General features: G+C 40.4%; 1 protein-coding gene across 1 annotated transcript in view; it reads right to left on the bottom strand.

The window, feature by feature from the left end:
- Nucleotides 1-9,496, bottom strand: part of ATR (ATR serine/threonine kinase) — a 111,253-nt gene extending 101,757 nt beyond the window's left edge. The window contains exon 1 of the mRNA XM_005675482.2: nt 9,321-9,496. Coding sequence (XP_005675539.1) covers nt 9,321-9,379 — 59 coding nt within the window. The 5' untranslated portion in view covers nt 9,380-9,496. The remainder of the gene's footprint in view (nt 1-9,320) is intronic.

Here is a 12,361-nt window from a genome sequence, read left to right as displayed (position 1 = left end):
AAGTGAAATGGGATATAGATTAACTAGCCTAGAGATACAGACTAAGTTATCGATATATAATAGTACATATCAAGCAAAGCTAAACATACTGTATTATTTCATATTTTGCATGAAATAAAAGCAGGAAATTAGACCTTAATTTTCACATGAGAAAATTGATTCTTATGCAGATTATATAATCTACCAGTATTAGAGCTAGTAGCAGTGGAAGCCTTGAATAAGAATGCAAAGGTAGTAAGTAACAGGAAAGCCAAAGACAGAACCTTAAGGTTAGAGAAGCCATGAGGAGAAAAGCAAAGGGTCAGAGAAACAGAAAAGCCATGAGAGATGTGTTCTAGAATCCAAGGAGGTGAGAATTCTAAGGAGGGAGCTGTCAACAAGATCAAATAAAATTAGTTAAAATGTCCTTTGCATATATATATTAGATGGTAAAATACATTTAACATAAAATTTGCCACCTTAACCTTTAAGAGTACAGTTCTGTGGCATTAAGCACATTCACATTATCCTACACCATCACCATCATCCCTCTCTAGCACTTTTTCATCTTCCCAAACTGAAACTGTATTCGGTAAACAATTATCTCCCGACTTCCTCCTCCTCTTCCTACAATTCTGTTTCTATGAATTTGACTACATCATACAAGTTATATTCTATATTTGTCCATTGTGACTGACTTATTTCACTTCGCATATGTCTTCACAGTTCATGCCTGTTGTAACATGTGTCAGAATTTCCTTCCTTTTTAAGGCTAAACAATATTCTATATACTTTGTGCATATATTACATTTTATCTATCTTTCCAGATACTTGAGCTGCTTCTACCATTTAGCTACTGTGAATAATGCCCCTACAAAGGTGAGAACACAATATCTGTTTTATTCCCTTTCAGTTATTTTGGGTATATACATAGACGTGAAATGCAAGATTGTATGGTAATTCTACGTTTAATTTTTTTGAGAAACTGCCATACTGCTTCCACAATAGCTGCACCATTTTACAGCCCTAACAGTTTACAGAGGTTCCAATTTTTCCTTATCCTCACCAACACTTGTTATTTTTTTTTTTTTAATAGTACCCATCCTCATGGGGTTGCAATGATATCTCTTTGTAGTTTTGATTCACAATTTCCTAGTAATTAGGGATGTTGAACATCTTTTCATGTGCCTTTTGCCCATTTGTCTTTCTTTGGAGAAAGTCTACTCAAGACCTTTCTTTATTTTTAAGTCTTATGCTCTACTGACCATCTCCTCATTTTTAAATCAGGTTAATTTTCTGGTTGCTGTTGATAATGAGTTTTAGTTCTTAATAACTTTTGGATGATAACTCCTTACAGATATATGATTCGCAAACATTTTCTTTCCTTCCATGGGTAGTCTTTTCACTCTGCTGATACTGTACTGTATAAAATTTTTAATTTTGATAATTTAAAATGTAATTTATTTTTTGATATGCTGTCATGCTTTTGGTGTCATATTCAGAAATCACTGCCAAATCCAATGTCATGAAGCTTTTACCGTAAGAGTTCTAAGAGTTTTACAGTTTTTACTCTCTCATTTAGGTCTTTGATCCATTTTAAGCTGATTTTTTTTAATGTCCTTTGAATTTTAAAATTTTAATGTAGAGGTAAAGGCAGAAGCCAGATTTTAAAAGGTTGAAAAACAAATGAAATGTGAATATTGAGAAGAGCATGCTCTTTCTAAAGCTTGACCATGAAACGAAGGGAAGAATTGGAGTTGGCACTAACTAAATGAATACATGAGATCAAGACAACTTTGTTTTGTTTCCCTTAAGATGAAGAGACTTGAACAACTAATTCTTGGAACTTGGCTTTCCTTCCTGGGATCCATGTTTAAGTAGAGAGACTCCTTGGATAGCATGATTATCATTAGTTATAATGATAATCATTAATAGATATTTATTAATTAGGATGAAAAGATGAGTAAAGGTACTAAAATAAATTCAAAAGACAAATAAAGCAAGATGCCTTGCTTCAAGGAAGTTGCTGGGGAGAGGGGAAGAACACACAAAAACAATAATCAAGCATTATATACACCCGCAGCAGGAAATAACTAACTCTGCCTAGAGGACTCAGGGAAAGCTGTGTATAAGTGATGGGCTTACTCCATCACTTCTACTGGCAAAACAGCTGAGGATATATTAGGTAAGCTGGTTATTTACAAAAAATAAAATTAAGTATTTCATATAAATAACTTATAACATCTACATAGTACTGTAAATGTACACATATTTTCCCACTTAAACAATGCTAAAAGAAAAAATGAGAAAGCTAATTATTTTCTTGATTATTCAATCACAAAGTCCAATTATAATTGATTACATACAGGACCCAAGGCATCTACAGTTTATAACTGCCATGATGGAAATGGTCCTGATACATAGTAAACAGTCCAAAAAACTTTGTTGAATGAATCAATGGTTCATAAGAATCTTTCTGAATCTTATGCCTCCTTCATCCTTAATGTGCAATCTTTTGCGAACCTGCGGAATATCTACCAATAGACCATAGGATCCTAGAGGTGGGAGATTATGTTTCTCTATGAATTTCTGCACTACCAAGAAACCATAAGCTGCTGCAGAAGAGAAACTGTGTTTTAATTCTCTTTGCATTGCCTATATCCCACCTAGAACTGTGTCCTGTTTGACAAAAAAATCACTAACTGAAATAATAAATATTTACAAATAATGTAAACCCTAGGCACACAGAATCAAAGAATAAGTAGTTGTATTTATACATCAAAGAGAAAAAACTATGTTGTTTATCTTATTATTTAATCCAGAACTGGCCAATAGAAATATAATGCAAGCCACATGCATAATTATAAATTTTCTAATAATCACATTAAGAATGTAAAGAGAAACAGGCAATTTTCATCACAATAATATGTCAAAAATATTATCTGAAAATGTAATCAATATAAAAATTATTAACGAGATTGTTTATACTCCTTTTGGGAACTAAGTCTTTGAAACCTAATATCTCATATTTATAGCATATCTCAGTTTTAGATTAGACACATGTGAAATGCTCAATGGCCACATAAAGTTGGTGTCTATAGTGTACTCTAGGACATCACAGATTTAAATATAACCAAAAATTTTTCAAGTCTGAAATTACAAGGTAACATGACTTGTTTTAGACAAAATCAGGAGATTTTATCATAAACCAAGTGTAATTTGACAAGTGTCACTTAAAAACGTGAATGAGGAGGTCTGTGGTGAAGAGGACCTGGGATTGTGGGCGGTGGTGAGAGTTTCCTATAAAGTCTAAGTTTGTAAAAAAGACTATGCATTCATGTGTCATCTGCATAATTTTAAAAAATCAGTTTATAAAGGTGAAGTGATTATCATTTATTAGATATACTATTAGAATAAAGAAATTCATGGGAGGGTAAGCATTTCTTATTTTGCAACCTCGACCTTAGAACTGAGCTTAAGAGGGTATACTTTTTCAAAAGTATACAATAATATTTGGGTGGTAATTTTAGTATCACATAGAGTTTGGATACATTTAACAAACACTTTAGCACTTCACCTGGGCAAGCATCAAATGCCAGGAAAACCAAGATACCATGTATTTACCAAGTTGATGCTTTTGAAGTGTGGTGTTGGAGAAGACTCTTGAGAGTCCCTTGGACTGCAAGGAGATCAAACCAGTCAATCTTAAAGGAAATCAGTTCTGAATATTCATTGGAAGGACTGATGCTGAAGCTGAAGCTTCAATACTTTGGCCACCTGATGCAAAGGGCTAACTCATTAGAAAAGACCCTGATGCTGGGAAAGATTGAAGGCAGGAGGAGAAGGAGATGACAGAGGATGAGACAGTTGGATGGCATCACCAACTCAACAGACATTGAGTTTGAGCAAGCTCCGGGAGCTGGTGATGGACAGGGAAGCCTGGCATGCTGCAGTCCATGGCGTCACAAGGAGTTGGACACAACCGAGCAACTGAACTGAACTGATGTATCTCCCCTAAACCAATGAGTAGTTTAAAGGACAAAAAAGTAAGAAGGCAATTTTAACACAGTGTGGTTGAGAGTTAATACAGCCAAGACAGAACATAGAAGGGACACTAAGTCCTGAGCAGGACCTGGAGGAGTCAAGCCTCCTTGGAGGAGTCAAGGCTCCCTGGAGGAGGTGACACAAGGTAGAATCCCTAGGAGGCTAGGGAGGTAAAATAAGGGAAGGAAGGCGGGTATTCCTGTGGAGGAAACATGTGTAAGGGCTCAGGAAAAAGAACATAAGCTGCTCTAGAAACTGTCAGAGCGTCTGCATGGCCAAAGACCAGGAAGGCATTATCTGGAAATGAAGCTGAAGAGGGACGATAAGGTCAAAGCTCAAAGAACCGACTAAGGAGTTTGAATTCTGTACTGAAGGCGATGGGACAGCAAAAGGTTCTAAATAGCTGAATGAATTTACATGTTTTTAAAACATGAATTCAACTATGTTAATTCCATAGCTTCCTACTGAACTTAAATTCTACCCTATAAAGTGCTAAAGTATCTGGCCTCTGCATACCCCTCCATCCTTAATACTGCTCTCCTCTTTGCTCCCTATGTTCCAGGCTTCTTCCTCTTCTTTACAAAGCAGGCTTATTCCCACCTTGGGATCTTTGTATTTCCTACTCCATCTCAGACACTTCTTTCAGTTTCACATTATGAGCTTCTTCTCACCATCTAAACCTTCTCTAGTGGCTAATGTTGCTGCTCTGCAGTCCCTCATCTCTCTCCCATTGTCTCATTTAACATTTTGATGGGAACTATCACTATTGGAAAATATTTTGTGATTACAATGAAATTTTAAACAGGAAAGTCAGAGATGGTCCTCGGAAATGATATCTGAATGGAATCAGCCAGTGTTTAAGACAGAAGAAACAACAAGTATAAAGGAATGAAGGCAGGAACGACCTTGGTGTACTCTAAAAATAAAGCCAACGTCATTGGAGTAGAGTGGGCAAGGGATGAATACACGGCTGTGAGATCAGAGGTAGGCAGAAGCCAGATCATGGTGGACCTTAGAGGCTCTGGGAAGGAGTTTGGATTTTATTTTAAGTATGCTGGAAAACCAAGGGAAGATTTTGAGCAGGGGAATAATGTTACATAATCTACAATATGATTCATGGTTGTAAAAATCACTTTGGTTGCTGAGCAGGAAATACACTGTGAGTGGGTAAAAGTAGAAATGAAGAAATTAACTGGGAAATTACTTTAATAGTCTAGATAAGAAATTATGGTGATAGCAGTGGAGATGGTGAAAAGTGTTTTTTTAAAGATAGGGTGGACAGGATTTGCTGATGGATTATTAAGGCATAAAGGAAAAAAAAGTAAGGATAACTCTTAGGCTTTTGGTTGGTAGATTTATAACCTGGGGAAGGAACAGATTTAAGGACAGTAAATCACAACTGCTGCTTTAAATATATTAATTTTAATTTCTGAGTGTAGATGTTGAGTAAGAACCTAACATATATCTTTGGGCTAGAGATATAAATGTGGGAGCCTTCAGCATATGCATGCATGTGTGCTAAGTCACTTTAGTCATGTCTGATTCATTTTTGAGGCTATGGACCATAGTCCACCAGGCTCCTCTGTCCATGGGATTCTCCAAGCAGGAATACTGGAGTGGGTTGCCATGTTCTCCCCCAGGGGATCTCCCTGACCCAAGGATCAAACCCATGTCTCTTACATCTCCTGCACTGGCAGGTGAATTCTTTACCACTAGCACCACCTGGGAAACCCTACCAGCACATCAGTTCAGTTCAGTTGAGTCGCTCAGTCATGTCCGACTCTTTGCAACCCCATGAATTGCAGCACGCCAGGCCTCCCTGTCCATCACCAACTCCTGGAGGTCACTCAAATTCACGTCCATCAAGTCAGTGATGCCATCCAGCCATCTCATCCTCTGTGGTCCCCTTCTCATCCTGCCCCCAATCCCTCCCAGCAGCAGAGTCTTTTCCAATGAGTCAACTCTTCGCATGACGTGGCCAAAGTACTGGAGTTTCAGCTTTAGCATCATTCCTTCCAAAGAAATCCCAGGGCTGATCTCCTTCGAATGGACTGGTTGGATCTCCTTGCAGTCCAAGGGACTCTCAAGAGTCTTCTCCAACACCACAGTTCAAAACCATCAATTCTTCGGTGCTCAGCTTTCTTCACAGTCCAACTCTCACATCCATACATGACCACTGGAAAAACCACAGCCTTGACTAGACGGACCTTTGTTGGCAAAGTAATGTCTCTGCTTTTGAATATGCTATCTAGGTTGGTCATAACTTTTCTTCCAAGGAGTAGGTGTCTTTTAATTTCATGGCTGCAGCCACCATCTGCAGTGATTTGGGAGCCCCCCCCAAAAAGTCTGATACTGTTTCCACTGTTTCCCCATCTATTTCCCATGAAGCGATGGGACCAGATATCATGATCTTTGTTTTCTGAATGTTGAGCTTTAAGCCAACTTTTTCACTTTCCACTTTCACTTTCCTCAAGAGGCTTTTTAGTTCCTCTTCACTTTCTGCCATAGGCAATATTTAAAGCCATGGGACTAGACAAGTTACTGAGGAATAAGATGGAAAGAGGGGTTTGTGTGGTTAAGAATCCACCTTGCAATGCAGGGAACACTGGTTTGATCCCTAGTCTGGTAAAATCCCACAGGCTGTGAGGCAACTCAGCCCACACACCTAGAGCCCATGCTCCAGAACAAGAGAAGCCTCTGCAATGAGAAGACCTCACACTGCAACTAGAGAGCAGCCCCAGCTCGCCACAACTGGAGAAAGGCTGTGTGCAGCAACAAAGACCCATCACAGCCAAAAATAAATAACAATAAATGAATATTAAAAAAGAAAAAAGATGGAAAGAAGACTAAGGATATAGCCTGAAAGCACATACAGAGTCAAGAACGATGCCCAGATTTCTGGTTTGGAAAAATGAATGAACATGGTATCATTTACTGAGATATCCCTACCTCAGCAAATGAGAGAATTTAAAAAAAAAAAAAAAAAAAAAAAAGGCTTGGAGAGGTTGGGATATGTGGAGAATTTGTACTGGATATATTGAGTCTTAACTGTACACAGGACACCCAGGGAAAGTGGGTTACACTAACAACTGCCAATATACAGTTGCATTTTGGTTCTACAGGAAGGAAATATGGTTTGGAGACACACATCTGGAGTCATCAAATAGCAGATGGTAGTCAAAGGCAGGAGAATGGATGAGAATACCAGAAAGGCTATGCAGAGGAAAAAAAGTTCAACCAGCAAAAAACAGGAGTAAAATTTATCCCTGAGAGACAGAGGAAGAAGAGACTACACATTAAATAGTAACATCTTACTTTTTTCAGAAATTTAACTGCTGTGATCAATTAAAGGGAGGGGGAGGGGAATGGGGAAATAAAGCTTTGACAGCTTGACTCTGTAAACTTAGCTCCAATAACTGCTATCTCTTTGACTTTAATTCTTCAGTTTTCATGACTCCATTTCTTAATCAAGTGATAGTATCTGCTCCATTCTCCCAGATCATGGAGATACTGGGAGACTGAGTAAGCTTGAATGAAGCAGTTGCAATGAAAAAATCATGATCGTTAAGAACTATTACTAGACAATTCTATGTGTCAGTTTTTCTACTCCTTCTATTAGAATGGCTACAAATGAGTAAAAGGTAACCTAAGTTCTGTTGATGAAAGAGAATATAAACAAATCCAAGATACTATTATTTTCATTAACAAATATTACAGAGGAAGACAGAAAAGGGAAGAGAAGTATTAATCAATAAGTTCTATATTAAAGCAAGGTGGGGAAAACTGAGCTTCACACTCAGCTTCACACTGAGCTTCACACTGAGCCTGAAAGATGAAATCTATATATCAGTTTCCCATATGAACACTTGCCTTCATCTTATTTTAGAAAGGTAGATGTTACTTTACAAAATGTTAACACAAGTATGCTTGCAACATTCATGCAAAATGGGGAAAAAATTATACACACAACAACAGGATGATTCAGTTAAGATAAGTATGGTCCCTTCATTTATATCCTCCTATTTATGTAACTGAGGAAGACTAAATGTCAATGTCTATAGGATCTACAAGTGGAGATAGACACAAATGTATGGCAAAAACAAAAGGAATTAAATATCCCATGGGATTAATGTCAGTTGTGGCTGTGTGCTAAGTTTTCAAGCAGTTTAAGAAATCGAAAAGCAACTATTCCAATTGACAGTTCAACTGCAGCAGTGGTACAAGCTCACTTATTTTCTATTCACAGTGTATTACAAAAATTAAACAAAAAACCCTGTCTCATCTTCAGGCCAGGTTTAGGAAAGGCTATGTGTGTGTTGAATGGGGATAGCAGCCACTGACATGTGTCCCCTCTCTTTCGGCAGCTCGTTTACAGAATTTTACTTTTACTTGGGTGGTAAAGAATCCACCTGCCAATGCAGGAAATGTGGGTTCGTTCCATTGCTGGGTCGGGAAGACCCACTCCAGTATTCTTGTCTGGAAAATCCCTTGGATAAAGAAGCCTGGTTGGCTGCGGACAAAACTGCCATCGACAGAGGAGCCGGGCAGGCTGCAGTCCATGGGGTCACAAAGAGTCAGAGATACGACGTTTACGGGAAATAACAACTTGCAACTGGAACATTAAGCTATCTTCAAATTTTAGCAACATTCTGTGAACATTTATGTTTTGTGGACGTTGTGGGAGATCCCTGGGATTTCTGAGTAAAATAACGTTTTGAAGAGTGGATGATCAGTACGAAAAGGTCCCGTCTCCAGAATGGCCTATAGTTTCATTTAGAAACTTTTTAAAACAACTGGGCTTCCTTGCACAAAATCAGAATGAGTGATTTTTCTTCCGAGGGTAGTTTTGGGTCAAAAAGCTAAATACCAATACCAAATACTAAATACCACCAGTGATCATAAAGCATAGGAGCTGTGGAAAGTGCAGGGGGCAAGCACCCTATCTAAGGGACGAGGCTTTTGAGAAGCAAATGAGTGAAGGAAAGTGACGAGAAAGTGATCAGAAGGCAACTTCCCTCCCGCCGCTGAGGCAATCCCCTGGGGGCTCGGGATGGGGGTTGGGGGAAGAACTCCCGCCAGCGGCTGAGGTAAAGTGGGATCAACAGACGACCTGTCCCCTCCAACCCGTATCCCGCAGGTCTGCGGCGACTCCCCGCGCCCAGCGACCTTTCAACGGCCTCTCTGAGGGAGAAGCGCTCCAGTCAGCCGTGGAGCATCTCCACAAGGGCCACGGTCGGGGTTGAGGGGACGCGCGCGACCGGTGAGGAAGAGCACGCTAGACGCCAGCCTGGCCCTACCTGCCCAGCTCCCGGAGGGCTGGGATCATAGACGCCAGTTCCAAGCCATGCTCGCCCATTCTGAGGACGCGCGGCACTCTTCAATTACAACGAGGCGGGCTCCTGGCGTCTCCACAACTACCTCTGGTGAGGAGGCGCGGCGCCCGACGGAGCCTCACGGGGCCCAAAACTCCTCCCGGAAACCGCGGCCGGTCAGCTCTCTAGGCCTCAGTTCGTTTCCGTGTAGGACCCGGGGGAGGCCTGGAGGCCGTGAGGGGGCGTGGCGAGGGGCGGGACGCGCTCCGGTCCGGTTTCCTGGGCAAGGTTCTCTCTCAGCCTGGAGCGCTCGGCAGGCGAGGTTTGCTAGTGTTGGTTTTTAGCTGCTCTGCACTATCACTCCCAGACACAGAGGCTCAGAGAAGCCAGACCTCTGAATCTGAGGACGACAGGGGCGTGGTGGGGACCAACCCAGAATCCCTCGCATCATAAACTTGAAAACTGAGGCAATTCAGCAGCTAAAGGCCCGCAATTAGATCGCAGGTTTCCTCCCCCACAGAGTCAAGCTCCCAGGTTCCTCATTTTCTACCACTCTGTTGACATCCTTTCTGAGAGTTATGGGGCAGAAGTTGGGCTCCTTCTTGTCCTTTCTGTTTCAGCAGATTTCACCACCCCTCCTTCCCCCAACAACTAGACGTCTCCCTTAGGGTTCCTTGAGAGTTCTCGCACTGTTAGTATTGAAAAAGAGAGTTGAATTGTATTTATTTGTGTTTCATAAAGTAAGCAACAGTGCTAATGTATTTAATATATTTATGTCACCGTTACGGGCATCTATTACCTGTGATTTAATTTTTTTTAAGTAAAATCAGTGGCTTTTGGCTGTGGATATTTTCTAGCTCAACCCAGTTTGTTTATGAAAAATGGTCATAATAAGAGACTGTTAACATGTCAAAATTATGTATTTGATCACACAAGGCGTGTGGTGTGCTTACATTTGTTACTTAGCAAATGAGAATAATCATTATACAGTATCTTTAAACAAAAAAACTCAAAGTGATGGAGTAACAGCCAAATACACTCCTGCCTCAGGGATTTTTTGCATTTGTTGCACCCTTTGTCACCCTGCTTATTTAACTTGTATGCAGAGTACATCATGAGAAATGCTGGACTGGAGGAAGCAAAAGCTGGAATCAAGATTGCCGAGAGAAATATCAATAACCTCAGATATACAGATGACACCACCCTTATGGCAGAAAGTGAAGAAGAACTAAAGAGCCTCTTGATGAAAGTGAAAGAGGAGAGTGAAAAAGTCGGCTTAAAGCTCAACATTCAGAAAACGAAGATCATGGCATCCAGTCCCATCACTTCATGGCAAATAGATGGGGAAACAGTGGAAACAGTGGCTGACTTTATTTTTCTGGGCTCCAAAATCACTGCAGATGGTGGCTGCAGCCATGAAATTAAAAGACACTTACTCCTTGGAAGGAAAGTTATGACCAACCTAGACAGCATATTCGCAGAGGGCAATGGCACCCCACTCCAGTACTCTTGCCTGGAAAATCCCATGGACAGGGGAGTCTGGTGGGCTGCAGTCCATGGGGTCGCTGGGAGTCGGACACGACTGAGTGGCTGCACTTTCACTTTTCACCTTCATGCATTGGAGAGGAAATGGTAACCCACTCCAGTGTTCTTGCCTGGAGAATCCCAGGGACGGGGGAGCCTGGTGGGCTGCCGTCTATGGGGTCGCACAGAATCGGACATGACTGAAATGACTTAGCAGCAGCAGCAGACATTATATTAAAAAGCAGAGACATTATTTTATCAACAAAGGCCCATCTAGTCAAGGCTATGGTTTTTCCAGTGGTCATGTATGGATGTGAGAGTTGGGCTATAAAGAAAGCTGAGCACCGAAGAATCGATGCTTTTGAACTGTGGTGTTGGAGAAGACTCTTGAGAGTCCCTTGGACTGCAAGGAGATCCAACCAGTCCATCCTAAAAGAGATCAGTCCTGGGTGTTCACTGGAAGGACTGATGTTGAAGCTGAAACTCCAATCCTTTGGCCACCTGATGCAAAGAGCTAACTCACTTGAAAAGACCCTGATGCCGGGAAAAATTGAGGGCAGGAGGAGAAGGGGATGACAGAGGATGAGAAGGTTGGATGGCATCACCGACTCAATGGACATGGATTTAAGTGGACCCCGGGAGTTGGTGATGGACAGGGAGGACTGGCATGCTGCAGTTCATGGGGATGCAAAGAGTCAGACGTGACTGAATTGACTTGTCTTGACTTCTTTCAAGCTGAAATGTCATCTGAGAGCTTCATATAGACTAGCACACTCAAACTTACTCTTTTCTCCTCCATCCTGACTTATTTCTTCATGACACATCTGCATCTCTATTCCTGCCCTGCAAATATGTTTATCAGTACCATTTTTCTACCATATACGTAATATATGGTATTTGTTTTTCTCTTTCTGACTTTGTTCTGTGTGACAGACTCTAGGTTCATCCACCTCACTACAACTGACTCTATTTCATTCCTTTTTATGGCTGAATAATATTCCATTGTATATTGTATATACAACTTCTTTTTCTAATGTGTACTGTATATACAACTTTATTCAAGAATACCATTTCTTAGGTAAAGTGAAGTATGAATTCTGAAGATGATAAGTGAAAAAAAGCAAATTGCAAAGAGATACATAACAATATTAAATCACTACATACCATTTTAAAACCAGACTTTGTGTGAGTGAATCATGTATACATACATGTCTGATAAAAATATAGAAATATGTTGGGGAGGATATACATCAACTCCCGGAAAGTAATACCTCTGGAGAGGGATAGAAGGGAATGAAATGATAAGGTTTCAGCACAGTTGTGAAGGTTTTCTTTTAATAGGATTAGATTAATCATGATAAATTTAACATTTGTTGTATTTGAGTGACCTACTGACCTCTCCCAAATTCTTCCTCCTGTTCAGATGGCTCTCTGAGCTTTATATGTCATATACCTACCTTTCTGCTGCACTTTTCTCTTGAATTTTTCCCAGGCATTTTATT

The sequence above is a fragment of the Capra hircus genome, chromosome 1 (assembly GCF_001704415.2).
Source record: "Capra hircus breed San Clemente chromosome 1, ASM170441v1, whole genome shotgun sequence".
In the NCBI taxonomy this organism is placed as follows: Eukaryota; Metazoa; Chordata; class Mammalia; order Artiodactyla; family Bovidae; genus Capra; species Capra hircus.
This window is presented reverse-complemented; position numbering and strand designations above follow the sequence as displayed.